The 20012-nt window shown below is 36.4% G+C and overlaps 2 protein-coding genes and 1 pseudogene across 2 annotated transcripts; 2 read left to right on the top strand and 1 right to left on the bottom strand.

Moving 5' to 3' along the window:
• Positions 1-1525: 1525 nt before the first annotated feature.
• LOC131000082 (high-affinity nitrate transporter 2.1-like) lies at positions 1526-3694 on the bottom strand. The gene is made up of 2 exons (XM_057925850.1): positions 2700-3694; positions 1526-2612 (listed from the first exon to the last, which is right to left on the bottom strand). Exons 1-2 carry the CDS (start codon positions 3507-3509, stop codon positions 1839-1841), a joined length of 1584 nt encoding a protein of 527 aa, XP_057781833.1. The 5' UTR covers positions 3510-3694; the 3' UTR covers positions 1526-1838.
• An 8812-nt stretch (positions 3695-12506) lies between these two features.
• On the top strand, positions 12507-14432 carry LOC131000083 (high-affinity nitrate transporter 2.1-like; annotated as a pseudogene).
• A 3148-nt stretch (positions 14433-17580) lies between these two features.
• LOC131000081 (high-affinity nitrate transporter 2.1-like) lies at positions 17581-19537 on the top strand. Its single transcript, XM_057925848.1, has 2 exons — positions 17581-18431; positions 18533-19537. The coding sequence occupies exons 1-2, from the start codon at positions 17622-17624 to the stop codon at positions 19304-19306; spliced, it is 1584 nt and encodes a 527-aa protein (XP_057781831.1). The 5' UTR covers positions 17581-17621; the 3' UTR covers positions 19307-19537.
• Positions 19538-20012: the final 475 nt, after the last annotated feature.

Raw genomic sequence — 20012 nt, 5'->3', positions numbered from 1 at the left:
TCAGAATATGGGTTTGAATCAGGTGAGGATCATAGTCTGAATGGAGGTGCAATCCGATTGTACCCAAGACCACCTCATAATAGATTGGAGAGAATATATTTTGGAACATTTATTTTCAATATTAGATATATAGGATATTCGAAAATATGCAGAATCTAGGGGAGGCTGCATTTGGCAGTAATATTATATTTTAGTTTTTGGAGAAAAAGTTGGAATAAAAAATTGTTGTAGAGACACGAGCCATTGATTAATTTAGAGTCTCCTGAAGTGTTTCAAGGATCAAATTAAATTACAATCTGTGGATGATAAGTAATTTTAGTGAGGGAAAGTTGAATTTTTAGTTTGATCTATATATGAATTTAATTAATTAATATATATAGTGATGCAGATTTGGTTGGCGGAGGTGTTGTCTTGCCCTTTGGAGTAATGAAACCATGTGCAGTAGTATTATATCTATGTTTACCTCATTCAACGAATTTTGGTAAAATATTAAATTGCATTGAAAGAAAAGGCAATTATGATGTTCAAGTAATCAATTAAATTCTTTGAGTAAGTGAGCAAGGTTGAAAATGTGTCATCTCTATCTAAGGGATCATGAGCCTATGTATTGTAGCATAGCTGCACATTTTTAACAAGTAACAAATGAAATTTGGACATGTAGAGTACTTCTAAAATGAAACAAAATAAGTGATTATTTAATTCATATATTAATTCAAAATATGATGTATGTACAATGCTAGATTATAAATGATATGATGCTTCAAGGAAGGTAATTAAGAATGAAGTCTTACCGTCTCAGATTCAAAATTTCTAGAAAACATTAATCTCTCCCTTAAGCTTGTTCTCAGTAATAGCTTTTTTATTTTTTCCGCATATATGTATCAAAATTAATATCACTTTAATTTAAACAGGTGGTTCGTGAAACCCGATTTAATATGTATCAAAATTAATATCACTTTAATTTAAACAGGTGATCCGGTGAAACCGATTTCACGGTGAAATCGGGTTTCAAATGACACTACTTCAACATACAAATGACACTTTAACATCATAAAGTATCGTTTGTCTGATGAAATAGTGTCATTTGAAACCCGATTTCACGGAAGTTTTTGTGTAATTTAAATTATGGTTACAGTATTGAAATAAAACATAGCATATATAGTGTACAATCTAGCTCCTATTGGAATTAAATATATACAATTAATTAATCTTTGGTCAGTTATACGTGTACATCTTTAAATAATTAAGATAGTTATATATATGTGTATTATTTCGTGATCTGAAAACTGCAATAATAAAGTAACAATTGGATTTATTTATTTTTTTTTATCAAAAAAGAAAGTAACAATTGGATTTTAGTCTAGTTCCGACCTATTTGGAAAAGCCAAACTAATGGGAGCTAGGTGGTGGGTTTCCACACCTTTCACCTATACAAATTAATGGTCGATCCCCAAAGTTATAATACTATATTGTTTTCAAATAAAAAGTTCAGCTGACTTAGGAGAGAGAAATTAACACACAATTATGAATAAAGTACAAAATCAATCACTAGCCCACCACGTAGAGAATTAGGGTGTGATTTCTCTTCCATTGAATTTTTTAATCTTAATTTTGTTCACATACGAAAAATACATAGGCAATATATTTTTTCTTTTGTAACGTTACAGTAACACACAGAGCAACTAACTAATATTTGCAATAAACATCCAGGAAAATTCATTAATGAAGAAACAACCCTAGTTGGTTCATACATCGTTTGTTCCACTAAAAACAGGCAAATTAACCAGAGAAATTAATACATATATATATGTATCCTCATGCATTCAACTCAAGCCGCATCACACATAGTTGGGCGTCGCGTTGGGCGGGGTGGCGGCGGAGGCGATGCGGTTGCCGCGCTCGGAGCGGCTGTTCTCGGCGAACTTGAGGCTCTTGTGGTGCATACCCTTCTGCACCTCCTCCTCGTTGTACTCAGAGGTGTAGTAATGCTCCTCTGAGGCCTTCTTGTTGGGAGGGAAAAACATACTCCCCCACTGCGGGAAATGCACCAACATCACCGGCAGCGTGCAGCATATTATCATTATCCCCATATACTCCAACCCCATCTCCGTCGTGTATTTCGACGTCGAGAAGAAGAGCAGCTGCGTCAGTCCCGACCCGAAGTTCCCTCCCGCCCCGGCCAGCCCGGAGATCACTCCCAGTGATCTCCGGGAGACGAAGGGGATCACCCCGAAGGTGGCTCCGCACGCCGCCTGAGCTCCGATGGAGAAGATGATCATGAACGCGACGGCTATGGGAAGCGAATCGGCCCTCCCCAGGAGAAGGCAGAAGACGCCGCCCGTGGTCTGGAGGATCCACAGCGTCCACAGCCTTCCCCTCATTCCGAAATATTTGGCCGAGTAATCGGAAGCAAATCCCCCGAAGGGGCGGGCGAGGAGGTTGGCCATCCCGAATGTGGCTGCGATGATTCCGGCGAGATGGAGCTTCAGGTCGAATCTGTCGTAAAAGTACTCCGCGATGACGTTGTCCGTCGACAGCTCGACTCCCATGGAGTAGCCGTAGAGCAGCACGAAGATCCATGTCCTGTAGTTGGTGACCGCGTACCACAGCACCTGCACAGGAGCAAAAATAGTTAATTTAATTGATGGAGAACGGAGATACCTACTTAATTAAAATAGTAAAATTAATTAATCACGTACCCTGCCAAATTGGTCCTTGGCGACTTCGCCCTTCTCCTGGAGGGCGCTGAGGTTGCCGTCGGGCAGGTCCTGCCCTAAAGTCATGACGAGGATCCCCATGATGACGTGGAGCCACCCCGGGATGAAGAAGGCGATCCTCCACGCGGTGAAGGGGGTGGACCCCGCGTTCCTGATGATGTCGTAGAGCACGGGCATGATGAGCTGAGTGGCGCCGCCGCCCATGTTCCCCCAGCCGGCGGCGGTGCCGTTGACGGTGCCGATGATCTTGCTGTTGAACATGGTGCTCATCCAGTACTGGCACGACACGAACGTCGCGAGCGAGAAGCCGATCATGAAGCGCACCGCCACGTAGCCCCCCGCCGACGACACGAAGGACATGCAGAAGACGGTGGGCGCCGAGAGCATCACGAGAAACGCGCAGCCGTAGCGCGGGCCCAGCAGGTCGCACACCGCCCCCATCACCAGCCTCGAGAAGATACTCCCCGACACCGACGCCACCCCGGCATTCCCGATGTCGCTCTTCGTCAGGTTCAGGTTGTCTCGGATGATCGGCACCAGCGGCGCCGCCGCGAACGTCGACACGAAGCAGGTGAAGAAGGAGATCCACGAGAGATGGAACGTCCTCATGTGAGGAGCCGCGAACGAGAACAGCTTGAATTGCTTCGCCTTGTGCTCCGAGTCCACCGGCAGATCGAACTTCGCCGTGGTGTCCGTCGGAACAATCGGGGACGCCACGGAGAAGGCGTGCACGGGCTCCCTGCCGGTGACCCCGTGCATCGAGCTGCCGGGAGAACCTTCAATGCCGGCCATTTAATTTTGTTGAATTAAGAAAGTAATTAATGTTTGGTGTTGATGGTGAGGAAGAAGAGTGATGAGAGTTTATATAGGGTGGAGACGTTGACAAATGTGATTAGCATTAATAAGCCAGTGGGGTTAGCGAATGGGTACATTTTGAATCAAATAGAATATTTGGGTGAGATGGAATCCGATTTGCCGCATCTGACTAGGAATAGTGGATAGCCCCATCGTATATCCCAAAAGATGAAGGGAAATTCAAAGGTGGGGCCCACACCCTCGCTCCCAATTTCTCAGGTAACAATTACAACCCTAGAATCATCAGAATATACAATTAATTAACTTAATTAATGTCTTAATTATTTTATTGCAAACTTAGAAGCTGTCTCTCCTGTTATTTAATTCTACTAGCTGTAAATTGTTTCGGGGTAGCTTCCACTGATTAATATTGGGAGCAAGACAAATTTTTTTCATTCATTAGATAGATAATTAAATTTGATGTGCGGTGTCAGATTAAGGACAATATCTTACTTTTTGAGGCAATTATGTCCAATAATATTGGAAGAAGAATATGATCTTCCATTAATTTGTGCTCAAACAACTATAAGTCTCCGTTTACGTTAATGGAAAACAAGAGAAACTATATAACTTTTACAAGAAGAATATGATCTTCCATTAATTTGTTCTCAAACATTGATTCCGTCGGTATATCCGTCGTTGTTCTGTCATTAAATACGCCAGTGTTCGGTGACAGATGCGTATCTATCGGTGTTCGACCACTTTTCTTGTAGTGGTTGGAGTATTATCTTTGGGTAGCAACGTGAAAATATTTTTTTATTTATCTGTTTTTAATAAAAAAAAAATTACAACTAAAGTAAACGCACAAGCTAAAGATTACACTTCTAAAATATCGTTTTATGCTCAACTGTCTTGTAATATTATTGCAATATCTATCTCAACTTCTATATCTAGGATGATAGTGATGCAATAAAATATTAGGAGGTTAATTGGGAAGGGACAATTAATTAACTATACTCAAGAAGAATTAATGCTTCAGATATCAGTTCGTACATTTGCTTATAATTATCAAATATATATCGATCGGGAATTAGTTTAATATATATAAGCCACCAATTGCGACTTAAAATATTAATTTATGATAATCCAAACTTTCAGAAAATTAACCGTTTGGTTCTTGTTATCATATTATGCATGATTTTTGTAACTGTAGGAGATATTGAAAAGTAGTCTGATAGTATTAAAAGCCTTTTTAATTTCAACAGACGACACAGCTGCGCACAGATTTATTAGTTTCTTCACTCCTTTTTCAACAAACAATTTTTTTCAACAGCTAGCCAACTTGCAAGTCAATGAGGCCTCTTGAGTTGGATCAATGTTATTCTTCCTTCCACACTGGAAATAATTGATTGCTAACAATATTTATTTAATATTAGGATTATATATAATATAATTACATAATCCACACACATCAGCTTACACGGATATTACTGTTTAAGACATGATATTTTATGTGGTACATGTACTTCATTCCTATCATTTTGTAAAGGTAAAATACACAAAGCCCAAATTTATGTCAATTGTTTGAAGCAGTAAATAAATAAGATTTTCAAAGAAAAAAATCATAAAAAAATGTATTAATAATTTATTGGGACTAAAACTATTACAAAGTCATTTGATTAGGCTAAAGCAACGTATGTAAAACAAATATATATATATATATATATATATATATATATATATATATATATATATGTATATACCTACATATGATCGAGGATGTTCAAAGGAGAGCTCGTATCGCGAAAATTTAAGATAAATGCATTTTTTTTATGGATAGAAGCAACATCTGAATCTGAATCCTATGAAGGGTGCATGTGTTTTTAAGTGCGGTTATAATTTGACAAAGAATTCAATAATTGTATATGTTCTATATGGTGTTCTTAGTTCTCACGATGAAATGTAGTTTCAGGATAACCCATCCATTATTGTATTGTATATACCTAATATTTATACATGCTTACGATCAATGATATATTACATTATTGCAATAATAACTATAGTAATAATAGAGATTTGAGCTAAATTCTCTAACATACCAAAAAAATCCAATGTCAAATGGTGGCTATATTTTATTTTCATATGTTGATGACTTTATGCTTGGGAGGATGAGTGTGACAATTACTGGAATAAATATTGATAACAACGCCTACTACCCTTTCAAAAGCCTTGAGAGTCTAATACTCCCTCCGTCCATGATTCAGTGCCCTGTTTGGCCTTTAAAAAGTGTCCACAATTGAATGCCCTGTTTTGCTTTTTGTACCCTTTTACTCTCCTACTTTTTCTATATTTACTACCTTTTACCACTAATGGACTCACCTTCAAACACCTTTTTCACTTTTATATTCTATATTTACTACACTTTATCACTTTATCACTTTAATCAACTACCTTTATCACTTTAGTCAACTACCCTTATATTTCACCACAACACCTTTTTCAGCTTTCTTAAGCTCCGTGCCCACACCCAAATGGGGCACTGAATTGTGGACGGAGGGAGTATATGTTATATATAAAAAATAATATATTGGCGTCATAGTGTGTGTGTGTGTGTTTATTTATCTTACATACAAATTAATAATATCTTAGCATTTAATTAATTTAATTATAAGAGGAAATCATATAGTTTCATCCGTACATATTTAATTTGCTAGCTTATTCTGATAAGTACTCGTTGGCATGATCTCAGAGCTTAGTTGGATGGAGAGATAAGTGGGATATATGCTTGTTGATCAACTGGAGACCAGTTCAAAGATAAGATGTAATTACTAAAATATAATTATTAGATTTTTTTTTTTGTAGAGAAAGGAATTATTGGATTATTATCTGTAAGAAGGATGAATTAATTTTGTTGTATCTAAAATATTAATACTATTGAACTGGGATTTCCTCATTTTTATTATGTATAATTTGTTTTGTACTGAAAGAACACAATAATTTTCTTATGATAAATAAGCGTTGAACTTTTCCTTCTTAATTACGTATCCCTAGCTATTATTTACAATATATTTTGGATATATAGCTTGACTTCAAATATATATATATATATATAGTAGTTAAAATTAGTGTTAAATCCTAGCTATTGCATATATATGATCTTTTTGTGGAGTTAGTAGCACATGCATGGCTGATAGGGAGTTGTTTTTTATATATATATAGGACAATTAATTAGGTTTACTTTGTTATTATGTTATGGCACTTTAAAACAAGTATGTCAACAACAATAAAATTAAAGTCATTAGAATTTGCACTCAGTGCAATGTACTGGAAACGTTTTTATATTTATATAAATTGATACCAACTAAATTATCATATTTATAAATATAATAAAAATTAATTTTAACTGAGTATATTTGAACTGAATAGTGAAAAAAAAAGAATTCACAATAAAAAAAATTGATATTATGAAAAGTGAAAAAAAAAAGTTAAAAAAATAAAAATAAAAAAAGTTAAAATAAAGAAGAATTGACAAAAAAGATAAAAGAGAAGAGATAATTTTTAAAATTTTAAGCTTTAAATAAATATAAATTTTACATTTTAAATCAAATATTTACATAAAATATATATCAAATTGAAACTCTTTTCTTGATCTTTAATTTGATATGCATATTAAATATTTTATAATTAGTCTAATTTCACAATTTTGGAAAGAAATAAAATAAAAAAATAAGATAAAGAAAAATGAAATGAAAGGAAAAAATATAGTTTACAAATATTAAATACATAATCTATATATATAATACCTCAAAATTTCAGTGGTGCCCAATTTCATTGAATCACTGGGTGTGTGGACGTACAAAGTGTAATAGGATATATGGATAAAATATACTCTCTCCGTCCGCCAAGATTATGTCACAATTACTATATTGGACATCCGTGAAGATTATGTCACTTTCCTTTTAAGGCAATGGTCCCACCATTTTCTTTAATATTTTATCATTACTAACACTCTTTATTTACAAAAAAAAAAAACACTCAAAATTCAATTTCAACCACACATCTCATAAAGTGGTGAGACCTTTTCTCCACTACATCAAAATCATCACCAATTTTATTAAATCTCGTGCCCAAGCAATTTGATATAATCTTGGCGGACGGAGGGAGTACTATGATCGAGCATTTAAAGGATTAGATTTCCCGGCAGAATGTATGTTGAAGAAGGAGAGGTTATGGCAATGAAAGAAGCCGGCCCTCTCCTAGATCAAAGATTTGGGTTTGGATGAGGTAATTTTTCGATCGGATAGTAAGATTATTGTTATTGATGCATTGTGAGTTATTCGTGATGATAGGTCGAAGCTTGGCGATATTATCAACAAGATTGGGAATGTTGTGCTTCCTTATATGTTGTTCTCTATTTAATTAATTAGTTGGATAAGAAGAGTGTAAATATACTATTAATGTGTTCTATATATGTTTCTTATAATTAGTATCGCAATAATAGAAGCAATTGATAGGTCATAGGTATGGCTCCATCTTGAGAATTTTGAACTCAATTAAACCAAGCTTCATAGTATTTGACTATACATACATATGAAATTTAATTTGCATTATATATTTAACATGCGAAATGGAATTAATAGAGTTACAAATAATCTTGTCAATAATATAATCCTACACACAGTTGACAAACACATTAATTAATTATTTGTAGAACATTCTCCTGAAAAAAAATGGAGCATTGCCCCACTGAAATATTAAAACTGCTGAGTGCTGACCAACAAGTTTAATTTGGAAAACTATATATGAATTATTTGCATTAATGGTTGACTTTGGCATTCTTGCAAATTAATGTACCGTCCAAATTTGTTCGTGAAGTATGCTTAAGTAACCGGATAAGGACAATCATGATTTTAGACAAAAAAAAAATGAAAGTTATAATTAATATTATGAATTGATAATTATTTAATTTACTTATCCATTTTCATATCGCATGTCGAATCTTAATTTATTGTGATCATATACTAACCCATACACTAATTAAGATGCAATAGCACAAATATTAAAATTAATTATACCAATTTTAATTAGTAAAAATATTTCAATATCTTAATAGTGTAATTTGATCAAAAGGTTTATAATTATTTTTTTATATTTTTTGAATTAATAATGAATTATTTAGGTTAATTAATTAATTAATTTAAAATTAGGGTATATAATTTCGAATTTGAGTGATAAATATTAATTAGAGTTGGTTATATAATAATATTTCTAATTTTTATAACAAATTATTATAAAATATGGAGAAATTAAGAGTCAGACACGATGAGACGCACTAAATTGTGGGGTCAGTCATTCGAACATTTGGATGTATTAATGGATTCTTGAGTAAGTCCAAATAAAGTATATATACATATTGTGATTCAAAGGTTTATTCTCATAATTACTTTCGTATTGACGTAGAGATGCATGATGATTTAAAATTTTATATTCTTAGAAAAAATCTCATGCACGATTAAAATCAATTTTATCATATATACCTCCCAAATAATTAATTAGCCAAACTAGCCACCCCTTGAGATAAATTGAACAGCGCCTCGACGAACTTCATAAGATAACGAATTTGCTTTTTCTCTTTTCTCATATTTTTCTTTTTGAGGAGATTAATTTTTATTTTCTCTCAGAAAAAAGAGTCAAAACCAAAACATATGTTTTTATATGATCATTAAAGACAAATTATTAAAGTATTAATTACACCCCTACACACACTCAAACACACACACACACATATATATGTGTGCGCGCGCGCAAATGATCAAATATGGTGAGAAATAAGAATGAATTTGGAACGTTAGATTCAAATTGTACGACTGAAATTAATTTATTCAAATTTATGAATAAGCCGCTTGTAATACATGAATATCAACTTAAACTTGAGTTCGAATCCTAAAGAGGACGGAAATTTCACCATGTTAACTGAATACATTTATGCATTACAAACAACTTATTCGTTAATCTATATTGATTTATACACATAGTATATCATTCTTAATTAGTCTATTAACTAGAGATCAATTTAATTTATAGTTAATTGAATGGTCAAGATTGATCTTTAAATAGATATATACTTAATTTTTTATGTATACAATATATAATACTTTGTGTTCTTTCGATTCTCGTAATAATTAAGAGTTTTCATTTAAAACTATGATGATAATAATAATAATAATAATAATAATAATAATAATAATAATAATAATAATAATAAGTTTAAATGAGAACTTTTATTTAATCATTCTTAGTCTTTCAATCATAAAGATCTACGGTGGATGCATCATCTTGACGGATAAATACAACACGTATATGTTCGAATCCTAGAGGAGCACAAATTTCAATTTTTTTTCCCTATTTTTTAGTGCAACTAATTTCACGATGAATACAGTAACTATACATATCAGTACAGTGTTTTTAGTTCTCACGATAAAACGTGATTTTCACGATAACTTATAATCCCTATGTACGTAATAATGTAAGATTGTAAGATATTTACTGTTAAAATTTGGTTATATATATATTTGATCATCCCTTTGTATATATGCATGTGTCTGTACAAAACTATATACTTAGGCAAATAAAGTCTCTTGGTCTGAAAGAACTCTAAGAGCCTGTGAAGGGCTAAGTGGATAATAATACACTCTATTGACTTGTATTGTTTCTACATCTACACGACAACTTGTTTATAATGAACAATCAGTTGACTTAATCATTAACTCAATAATGTAAATTAAGGGATGAAGACTTAATAACTATTATTGGTTATAAATCCAGCGTCACGATCATAATTACACATCGTCTCAACTCAACTGGATTTAATTTTCATCAATATATGTGGAGGGATATGATCGTATATATGCTTAATTTACTACAATATTCATGCATCTTTCCACAGCTAGCCAATTCTTAATTAAGTTGTATTTCTTGTTTAATTTTAATCTTATCCAAATCAAAATTTATTTTGTTTTGGCCAAATAGTTAAGTAGCAGAACCGATCACCTACCCACCGTGGGCAAGTATAACGTGCCCATCACTGACGTGGCAATTTTAATTAGGAAAGAGAATTATTAAATCTTACTCTAATTAAAATTATCTTACTATAATTGCAATTGCCACATCATGGTGGGCATGTTATGCATGCCCACGGTGGGTAGGTGATCGGTTCTGAGTTAAGTAGTGCATGCAAATTAAAATTTATTAATGGTTATTTAGATCGAGTGATAAATATGTCCTGTAATTGGCCACACTTTTGTATATTTTTTTGTAAAAGTTCAAACCCCAATCAAAATATGCAGTGTTATATATATGTGTTTTAATAACTAAATCATCAATTTTTTTTATTTAAAAAAAAAACTAAATCACCAAAACTTAACCCTAAGAACAATTTTAATGATACCTAAAACTTTGATAACGTTTCAGAGAAAGTTAGTAAATTCTCATTCTTTTTTTGATGATACATCTCAATTCTTGGAACCCATATTCTTTTTCGAGGTGATAGTCTGATCAAATCTTAAAATATTCAATCTAAATAGATAACAACGACATATAAGGGAACATTTATATAAACCAATCAAGCAACACGCACTCATGCATCATAGTATATATATACTTGTAAATCACACACACACATATATATAGTACTAACGGTTGAGATTTAAGCTTAGAAAAATCATATTTAAATGTATGAATTCTATGTAGAACACGTATAAATTCGTTGTGTAAATGTCTGAATTGTGAAAATTAAAAATTTCGCTACCTATGGGATTCGAACTCGGAACCATGAATTCATTCAACAAGATGACGGTGAATCAATTAATCGTAGATGTTGATGATCTAAGAGCTTAAAACAGTTTCTATTTTATATTTTAAAATTTGTTTTAATAAACACGTACAAGCTTAAGGATCGATATTGAATAAATTAATCAGCATTGTAACTAAATTAATAAAACAAAAACGACGACGTCAAAGAAGAAGAGATGATATAACATGAAGGTATGTGCTCGGTTGTGTGTTTGTTCATTTTAATTCGAGAACATGTTTCATACTAAATGAAGTATATTCATCACAATATAGACGTATAGAGGGGGATGCACAAAAGAAATCATATGCTATACGAATATCAGTGCACTTTCCCAATTAAAAGAAAAACTTTCCTTCTACCATCGTTTCATTAATTAAAAAGAGTTCTTAATTTAATATATACTCCAATTAATTAATATGGTTTTAATTAATTCAGGGACAGCCTTAATCATGGGTGTGCGAGTACCCTAATTATTATATTAATTTATTTAATGGATTATTTGAGTTAATTAATTTAAAGTTAGGCTATATAATTAATTTTTTAAAATTGTAATTTTAAGTAATAAATATTAATTAGAGTTCATAATATAATAATATTTATTATTTTTATAAAAAATAATTACAAAATAGAGAAATTAAGAGTGGTACACAGTGTTAGTGTGGCACACTAAATTGTGGGAGAGAGGATCTCATCTGCCCAGTTTGGGCCTGCCAGGTTAAGTAATATATATATATGAAAATGAAATTTCAAAATCGATTAAGTTTAATTAGTAGTTAATCATACCACATTTGACTATACATACTTCCTTCCACGCACAAAACCTCATACTATTATTTTGAGTCCATTAAGGTCGAACAGCTTGTTGACAGTGTGTTGCCCCTTCTATGTGTCTCCCAACTACTTATATTTCATTTTCAACTAAATATTCAATTTTCTAATCACGATTAACGCTAAACCGTAGGAAGTTATTTTCTTAATGACGATATAATCCTTTGGTATATGCGATGGGGTCCGATGCGGCGAAATGGATGATTCCCAAGATTCACTTTTAGACATATGTTGCCTGTTTGAATCTCAAGCAGCTAATCTTTCACAATGTCAACTCTTCAATATTTCAACTTATAAAACCCTCCTTTTCATTCATCAACACAACAAACCCTAACACCACTACTACTTCATTTCAATACCACAAATCTTTACTTAAGCAAAAATGGCCGGCATTGAAGGATCTCCCGGCAGCTCAATGCACGGGGTCACCGGCAGGGAGCCCGTGCATGCCTTCTCCGTGGCGTCCCCGATTGTTCCGACGGACACCACGGCGAAGTTCGATCTGCCGGTGGACTCGGAGCACAAGGCGAAGCAATTCAAGCTGTTCTCGTTCGCGGCTCCTCACATGAGGACGTTCCATCTCTCGTGGATCTCCTTCTTCACCTGCTTCGTGTCGACGTTCGCGGCGGCGCCGCTGGTGCCGATCATCCGAGACAACCTGAACCTGACGAAGAGCGACATCGGGAATGCCGGGGTGGCGTCGGTGTCGGGGAGTATCTTCTCGAGGCTGGTGATGGGGGCGGTGTGCGACCTGCTGGGCCCGCGCTACGGCTGCGCGTTTCTCGTGATGCTCTCGGCGCCCACCGTCTTCTGCATGTCCTTCGTGTCGTCGGCGGGGGGCTACGTGGCGGTGCGCTTCATGATCGGCTTCTCGCTCGCGACGTTCGTGTCGTGCCAGTACTGGATGAGCACCATGTTCAACAGCAAGATCATCGGCACCGTCAACGGCACCGCCGCCGGCTGGGGGAACATGGGCGGCGGCGCCACGCAGCTCATCATGCCCGTGCTCTACGACATCATCAGGAACGCGGGGTCCACCCCCTTCACCGCGTGGAGGATCGCCTTCTTCATCCCGGGGTGGCTCCACGTCATCATGGGGATCCTCGTCATGACTTTAGGGCAGGACCTGCCCGACGGCAACCTCAGCGCCCTCCAAGAGAAGGGCGAAGTCGCCAAGGACCAATTTGGCAGGGTACGTGATTAATTAATCTTACTATTTTAATTAAGTAGGTATCTCCGTTCTCAATCAATTAAATTAACTAGTTTTGCTCATGTGCAGGTGCTGTGGTACGCGGTCACCAACTACAGGACATGGATCTTCGTGCTGCTCTACGGCTACTCCATGGGAGTCGAGCTGTCCACGGACAACGTCATCGCCGAGTACTTCTACGACTGATTCGACCTGAAGCTACATCTCGCCGGAATCATCGCAGCCACATTCGGGATGGCCAACCTCCTCGCCCGCCCCTTCGGGGGATTTGCTTCCGATTACTCGGCCAAATATTTCGGAATGCGGGGAAGGCTGTGGACGCTGTGGATCCTCCAGACCACGGGCGGCGTCTTCTGCCTTCTCCTGGGGAGGGCCGATTCGCTTCCCATAGCCGTGGCGTTCATGATCATCTTCTCCATCGGAGCTCAGGCGGCGTGCGGAGCCACCTTCGGGGTGATCCCCTTCGTCTCCCGGAGATCACTGGGAGTGATCTCCGGGCTGGCCGGGGCGGGAGGGAACTTCGGGTCGGGACTGACGCAGCTGCTCTTCTTCTCGACCTCGAAATACACGACGGAGATGGGGTTGGAGTATATGGGGATAATGATAATATGCTGCACCCTGCCGGTGATGTTGGTGCATTTCCCGCAGTGGGGGAGTATGTTTTTCCCTCCCAACAAGAAGGCCTCAGAGGAGCACTACTACACCTCTGAGTACAACGAGGAGGAGGTGCAGAAGGGTATGCACCACAAAAGCCTCAAGTTCGCCGAGAACAGCCGCTCCGAGCGCGGCAACCGCATCGCCTCCGCCGCAACCCCGCCCAACGCCACGCCCAACTATGTTTAGGGTAGTGATATTACTTTGTTTAACATGAACTTGCTGCGAAGCAGGTAGAGTGGAATGATGGTGGGATCTATTAGTTTTTGATTGCCTGTTTTAATTAAGTCTGAGAAAGACTGGTTTGCGAGTTCGTCGATGTTTAATTAATAGAGGAAGTTAGTTCTACTTCTTGATTAATTAACGAGTTTTAATTCCTTGATAATTTTGCAAACGTAGCTATTTGTGCTCTATTACAGTACTGTTTCACTCATATATTTTACTCCATTTTTGAGGTTTAATATATGTAAATATATACTTTGATTTTATAATTAATTTTTTGGATATATATGATATGATCACTTTTAGGTGAGAGGCTCCTTAATTATTAATTAACTAGATATAGGATTAATTATGTCACCATGTTAATTTCCAAGTCGGATCTACATTAGCGCATATTCATTTCATCTTCTATTGAACTTGTCAATGAACGCCGGTAATCATATATTTGAAAGATCGAAGTGTCAACTAAAAATTAGTGGGAATGTATAAAGAAACTTAATATTTCTACAAAACTTATTCGAACTAGAAAATGGAAGATATTTTCAAAGGTCATTAGCACATATTAATTATATGGATTTAAGAGACGAATTAATTAGTTTTTATAATCAAATTTAGGACATATACGTGTATGTACATTTATACGGATCCCGGTGATTAAAAAATAATTTAAAAATATAAAGAAATGAAGAATAGTACACGTGGTACACATTATATTTTGGGACAGAGGATCTCATTTGTTGAACTATGGACTCTTTGTTTTTTTTCAACATCATGCTCCGCTACGGTCAACAACTTAGAGTGATATTGAAATTTAGCTAAATATATGTGAAGTTCTTTTTTTAAAAGAAATCTAAATTACAATGTAAAATAATTATCCGTTTCATAACTTATACATATCATTTTAGTTAAATGTAAATTATGTAATATCCAATATAAAGTTTATTTCATTTTTAAAAAAATTCTATATATCAAAATTCGATGGATTACGTGCTGATTTTATACTATTTATAAACCATTTTTCCAATTTACAGAAATTCAGTTGGTATATATGCCATTTGAATATCAAAGAAAACCAAGTTTATAGGTGCTTTCCTTATCAATCAAACACCAATAAAAAAATAGATTGACTAGGCAATAAAAAATGAGCAGTCGACACTCGACACACTTGAATCATTAATTGTTTCAAAAATATTACTACATTTTCTCATTATATTTGTTTTATATATTCAACTCATCTCAATTCAATTCAATTATATACTCTTATATGTATATGATATAACACTATCAAATGCGAAATTATAATTACTCCCTCGGGCCATGAAAAATTTATCATAATTTTTTTTTTTTTGATTCACAAAAGAATTGTCACTTTCACTTATAATAGTAGAGTACGCATAACTCCACTCGATCACATTTAAAGTGGGATCATTACTCACATTTTATTAAAATTCGTGCTATTCATGATGTGCCAATTTTTTTTATAGACGAAGGGAGTATAAATTAACCAGTAATAAAGATTAAATGAGCAAATAGAAATAAAGATAATATTGTCAACAAGAAACTCCTATACGCAGAAAGACAAAATTAAGTCTAGACATAAAATATTTGCTGAATATTTTCCCACTATAATTTTAGAATTGATCAGTTTGTAATTAAATAAAAACCAAAGAACGACTTCTAATCCTGCGAAGAATTAATTAGCAATATGGTATTATGGTTGACCTTTTCATTCTTGCCGTATAAAAATGTGCTCAAGTCGTCAAGTGGATATATAAGGACAATCTTAATTTGATATTCAAATCATAGTTCAATTGATGGAATTTGATTTACCCTAAAAAAATATCAATAAAAGTACTGTTTGGAAGATATATATGCTTAAGAATTAGATTTACGCATTGTCAATTTATTTTGAAAAAAAAAGGAAAAATCTCGAATTTATGAACAGGGACAATCACTTATATATATACAGCTCTTATCAAAATAAATTAAGGCGAAGACGTAGCAAGATATGTGGTACTCCAAATAAACTAGATATACATTAGTCTATTTTCTAGACTTCTAGTAAAAATTTCATACGTTAGATAAATTTAATTCGACTCCAATTCCCCCAAAAATAGTGTTTAATAGAATATATATATATATATATATATATATAGGGAGAGGTTCAAATAAGAACCACTAAATAAAATTAGAACGGAGAACCATTTTAAGCCATTCGATCATCAAGATCTACGGTGGATGCATCATCTTGGTGGATGAATGCAGATCCTGGGTTCGAATCCTGAAGGGAGCAAAATTTTTATTATTTTCGGATGCATTAAATTTAATAGCGAATGCATTAATTTATATAGCAGATGCATTGATTTTAATGGTTCTTATGTTCTCACGATAAGTGTGGTTCTCATTATAACCACACCCTATATATATATATATATATATATATATATATATATTCTATTATATTTAATAAAATATAATAATTCCTCGAACACAGATTAAATATATTTAAAGGTTATTATATTTATATGTATAAGAAATATCATACATATTAATTACAAGAAAAGCATAAAACTACAAGTTCGTAATTCATGATAAATCAACATCAGAAAAATTCGAGGGAAATGTGGAATAATTATTGATTCTTTTTTTAAAAGAAGAAGGAAAAAATATTTGAAAAACTTATTAAATAATCCAATAATATTTAAAAATCAAAACTAATTAATCCTCTCCTTCCCCTTTCTCATCAATGATCTCTAAAATATTTGATATATATATCCACAATAGTAACCAAATACAAAACTATATTTGTGCAGTTTCACAAATTGTTGTATTACCAGGAGTGATTTGGTGATAATTAGTCGTTATCTTTAATTTACATATTGGCGACGAGGATATTTGGAATAAATAATAAAATAGCTTGTGTATTACCAACAATGTCGACAGAGAGAAAATGCTCCATTTTTTAATTATTTATTCTAAATAAATTTAATTGTGATTACTCAATATATTTAGCTGATATTTAGTTTGACGGCCACGCAGAGGTCGAACAGCATGTTGACAGTCTACAACTCATTATAATTATTCATTCTAATTTAATTATTACAGAATGAATCCTTTGGTATCTACGACGGGGTCCGATGCGGCGAAATGGATCCATCATTCTCTTCTTTTTCATTTTACACATTTCATTTCTAATATGTGTTGCCTGTTTGAATCTCCATTGGCTAATCTATTAACATTCACAATGTCAACTCTTTCAATTACTTTTAACCTTTATAAAACCCCCACACTCATTGACACACAAAAACACACAACTCCTTTTCAAAATTAAACTTACAACGAAATGGCCGGCATTGAAGGTTCTCCCGGCAGCTCGATGCACGGGGTCACCGGCAGGGAGCCCGTGCACGCCTTCTCCGTGGCGTCCCCGATTGTTCTGACGGACACCACGGCGAAGTTCGATCTGCCGGTGGACTCGGAGCACAAGGCGAAGCAATTCAAGCTGTTCTCGTTCGCGGCTCCTCACATGAGGACGTTCCATCTCTCGTGGATCTCCTTCTTCACCTGCTTCGTGTCGACGTTCGCGGCGGCGCCGCTGGTGCCGATCATCCGAGACAACCTGAACCTGACGAAGAGCGACATCGGGAATGCCGGGGTGGCGTCGGTGTCGGGGAGTATCTTCTCGAGGCTGGTGATGGGGGCGGTGTGCGACCTGCTGGGCCCGCGCTACGGCTGCGCGTTTCTCGTGATGCTCTCGGCGCCCACCGTCTTCTGCATGTCCTTCGTGTCGTCGGCGGGGGGCTACGTGGCGGTGCGCTTCATGATCGGCTTCTCGCTCGCGACGTTCGTGTCGTGCCAGTACTGGATGAGCACCATGTTCAACAGCAAGATCATCGGCACCGTCAACGGCACCGCCGCCGGCTGGGGGAACATGGGCGGCGGCGCCACGCAGCTCATCATGCCCGTGCTCTACGACATCATCAGGAACGCGGGGTCCACCCCCTTCACCGCGTGGAGGATCGCCTTCTTCATCCCCGGGTGGCTCCACGTCATCATGGGGATCCTCGTCATGACTTTAGGGCAGGACCTGCCCGACGGCAACCTCAGCGCCCTCCAGGAGAAGGGCGAAGTCGCCAAGGACCAATTTGGCAGGGTACGTGATTAATTAACCTTACTATTTTAATTAAGTAGGTATCTCCGTTCTCAATCAATTAAATTAACTAGTTCTGCACCCGTGCATGATATATACTGCAGGTGCTGTGGTACGCGGTCACCAACTACAGGACATGGATCTTCGTGCTCCTCTACGGCTACTCCATGGGAGTCGAGCTGTCCACGGACAACGTCATCGCGGAGTACTTCTACGACAGATTCGACCTGAAGCTCCATCTCGCCGGAATCATCGCAGCCACATTCGGGATGGCCAACCTCCTCGCCCGCCCCTTCGGGGGATTTGCGTCCGATTACTCGGCCAAATATTTCGGAATGAGGGGAAGGCTGTGGACGCTGTGGATCCTCCAGACCACGGGCGGCGTCTTCTGCCTTCTCCTGGGGAGGGCCGATTCGCTTCCCATAGCCGTGGCGTTCATGATCATCTTCTCCATCGGAGCTCAGGCGGCGTGCGGAGCCACCTTCGGGGTGATCCCCTTCGTCTCCCGGAGATCACTGGGAGTGATCTCCGGGCTGGCCGGGGCGGGAGGGAACTTCGGGTCGGGACTGACGCAGCTGCTCTTCTTCTCGACGTCGAAATACACGACGGAGATGGGGTTGGAGTATATGGGGATAATGATAATATGCTGCACGCTGCCGGTGATGTTGGTGCATTTCCCGCAGTGGGGGAGTATGTTTTTCCCTCCCAACAAGAAGGCCTCAGAGGAGCACTACTACACCTCTGAGTACAACGAGGAGGAGGTGCAGAAGGGTATGCACCACAAAAGCCTCAAGTTCGCCGAGAACAGCCGCTCCGAGCGTGGCAACCGCATCGCCTCCGCCGGAACCCCACCCAACGCAACTCCCAACTATGTTTGATCTCATGCAATAATCCAAGGAAGAACATCAACTTACACAGTTATAATGCATTTCATTTTCCCTGTGATCAATTACTCCATTGATCAATATGTATCCCAAATTTTCGAATTCTTAGGCTCTGAGTCATTGAAACTGGAATGAACAAGTCCAGATCACTGTCTGACGATTTGTTGTATTTTTAAAGTCAGATAATGAATATATAAAAGAAAAAGATGCATCACATTAGATTCCTGATCATTCACAAATACATGACAATAACATTTCGAGTTTAACTTATCAACAAATATGATCTCGATGTATATTATGTAAGGCAAAAATAAACCAGAAAAATACAGCGAAGCTTGAGCAAGCAACTAGACAATTGAATTCATAAGTTCAGCATTTGTGTCTTTTGGTAAATAAGTATATATATACGAAACAGAGAGGAATCGGGGCATAGCAGGCAGCTTCTATGGGCATAGCACGCTATAATCAATGCATATTAATCATTTCATCTTCTATTGAACTTGTCAATGAACGCCGGTAATCTTATGGAGTACTATATTTTAAAGATCACAGTGTCAACAAAAAATTAGTGGAAACGTATAAAGAAACTTAATATTTCTACAAAACTTATTCGAAGTAGAAAATGGAAGATATTTTCAAAGGTCATTAGCACATATTAATTATATGGATTTAAGAGACGAATTAGTTTTTATAATCAAAT

Source organism: Salvia miltiorrhiza, chromosome 8, assembly GCF_028751815.1.
Source record: "Salvia miltiorrhiza cultivar Shanhuang (shh) chromosome 8, IMPLAD_Smil_shh, whole genome shotgun sequence".
Taxonomy (NCBI): domain Eukaryota; kingdom Viridiplantae; phylum Streptophyta; class Magnoliopsida; order Lamiales; family Lamiaceae; genus Salvia; species Salvia miltiorrhiza.
The sequence above is the reverse complement of the archived record's forward strand: the minus strand, read 5'-3'. Positions and strand labels throughout refer to the sequence as shown.

Coding starts and splice junctions, on each gene's coding strand:
- LOC131000082 (XM_057925850.1), bottom strand. CDS start 3,509: ATGGCCGGCATTGAAGGTTCTCCCGGCAGCTCGATGCACGGGGTCACC. Junction 2,613..2,699: donor CCAAGGACCAATTTGGCAGG/GTACGTGATTAA, acceptor GCTCCTGTGCAG/GTGCTGTGGTACGCGGTCAC.
- LOC131000081 (XM_057925848.1), top strand. CDS start 17,622: ATGGCCGGCATTGAAGGTTCTCCCGGCAGCTCGATGCACGGGGTCACC. Junction 18,432..18,532: donor CCAAGGACCAATTTGGCAGG/GTACGTGATTAA, acceptor TATATACTGCAG/GTGCTGTGGTACGCGGTCAC.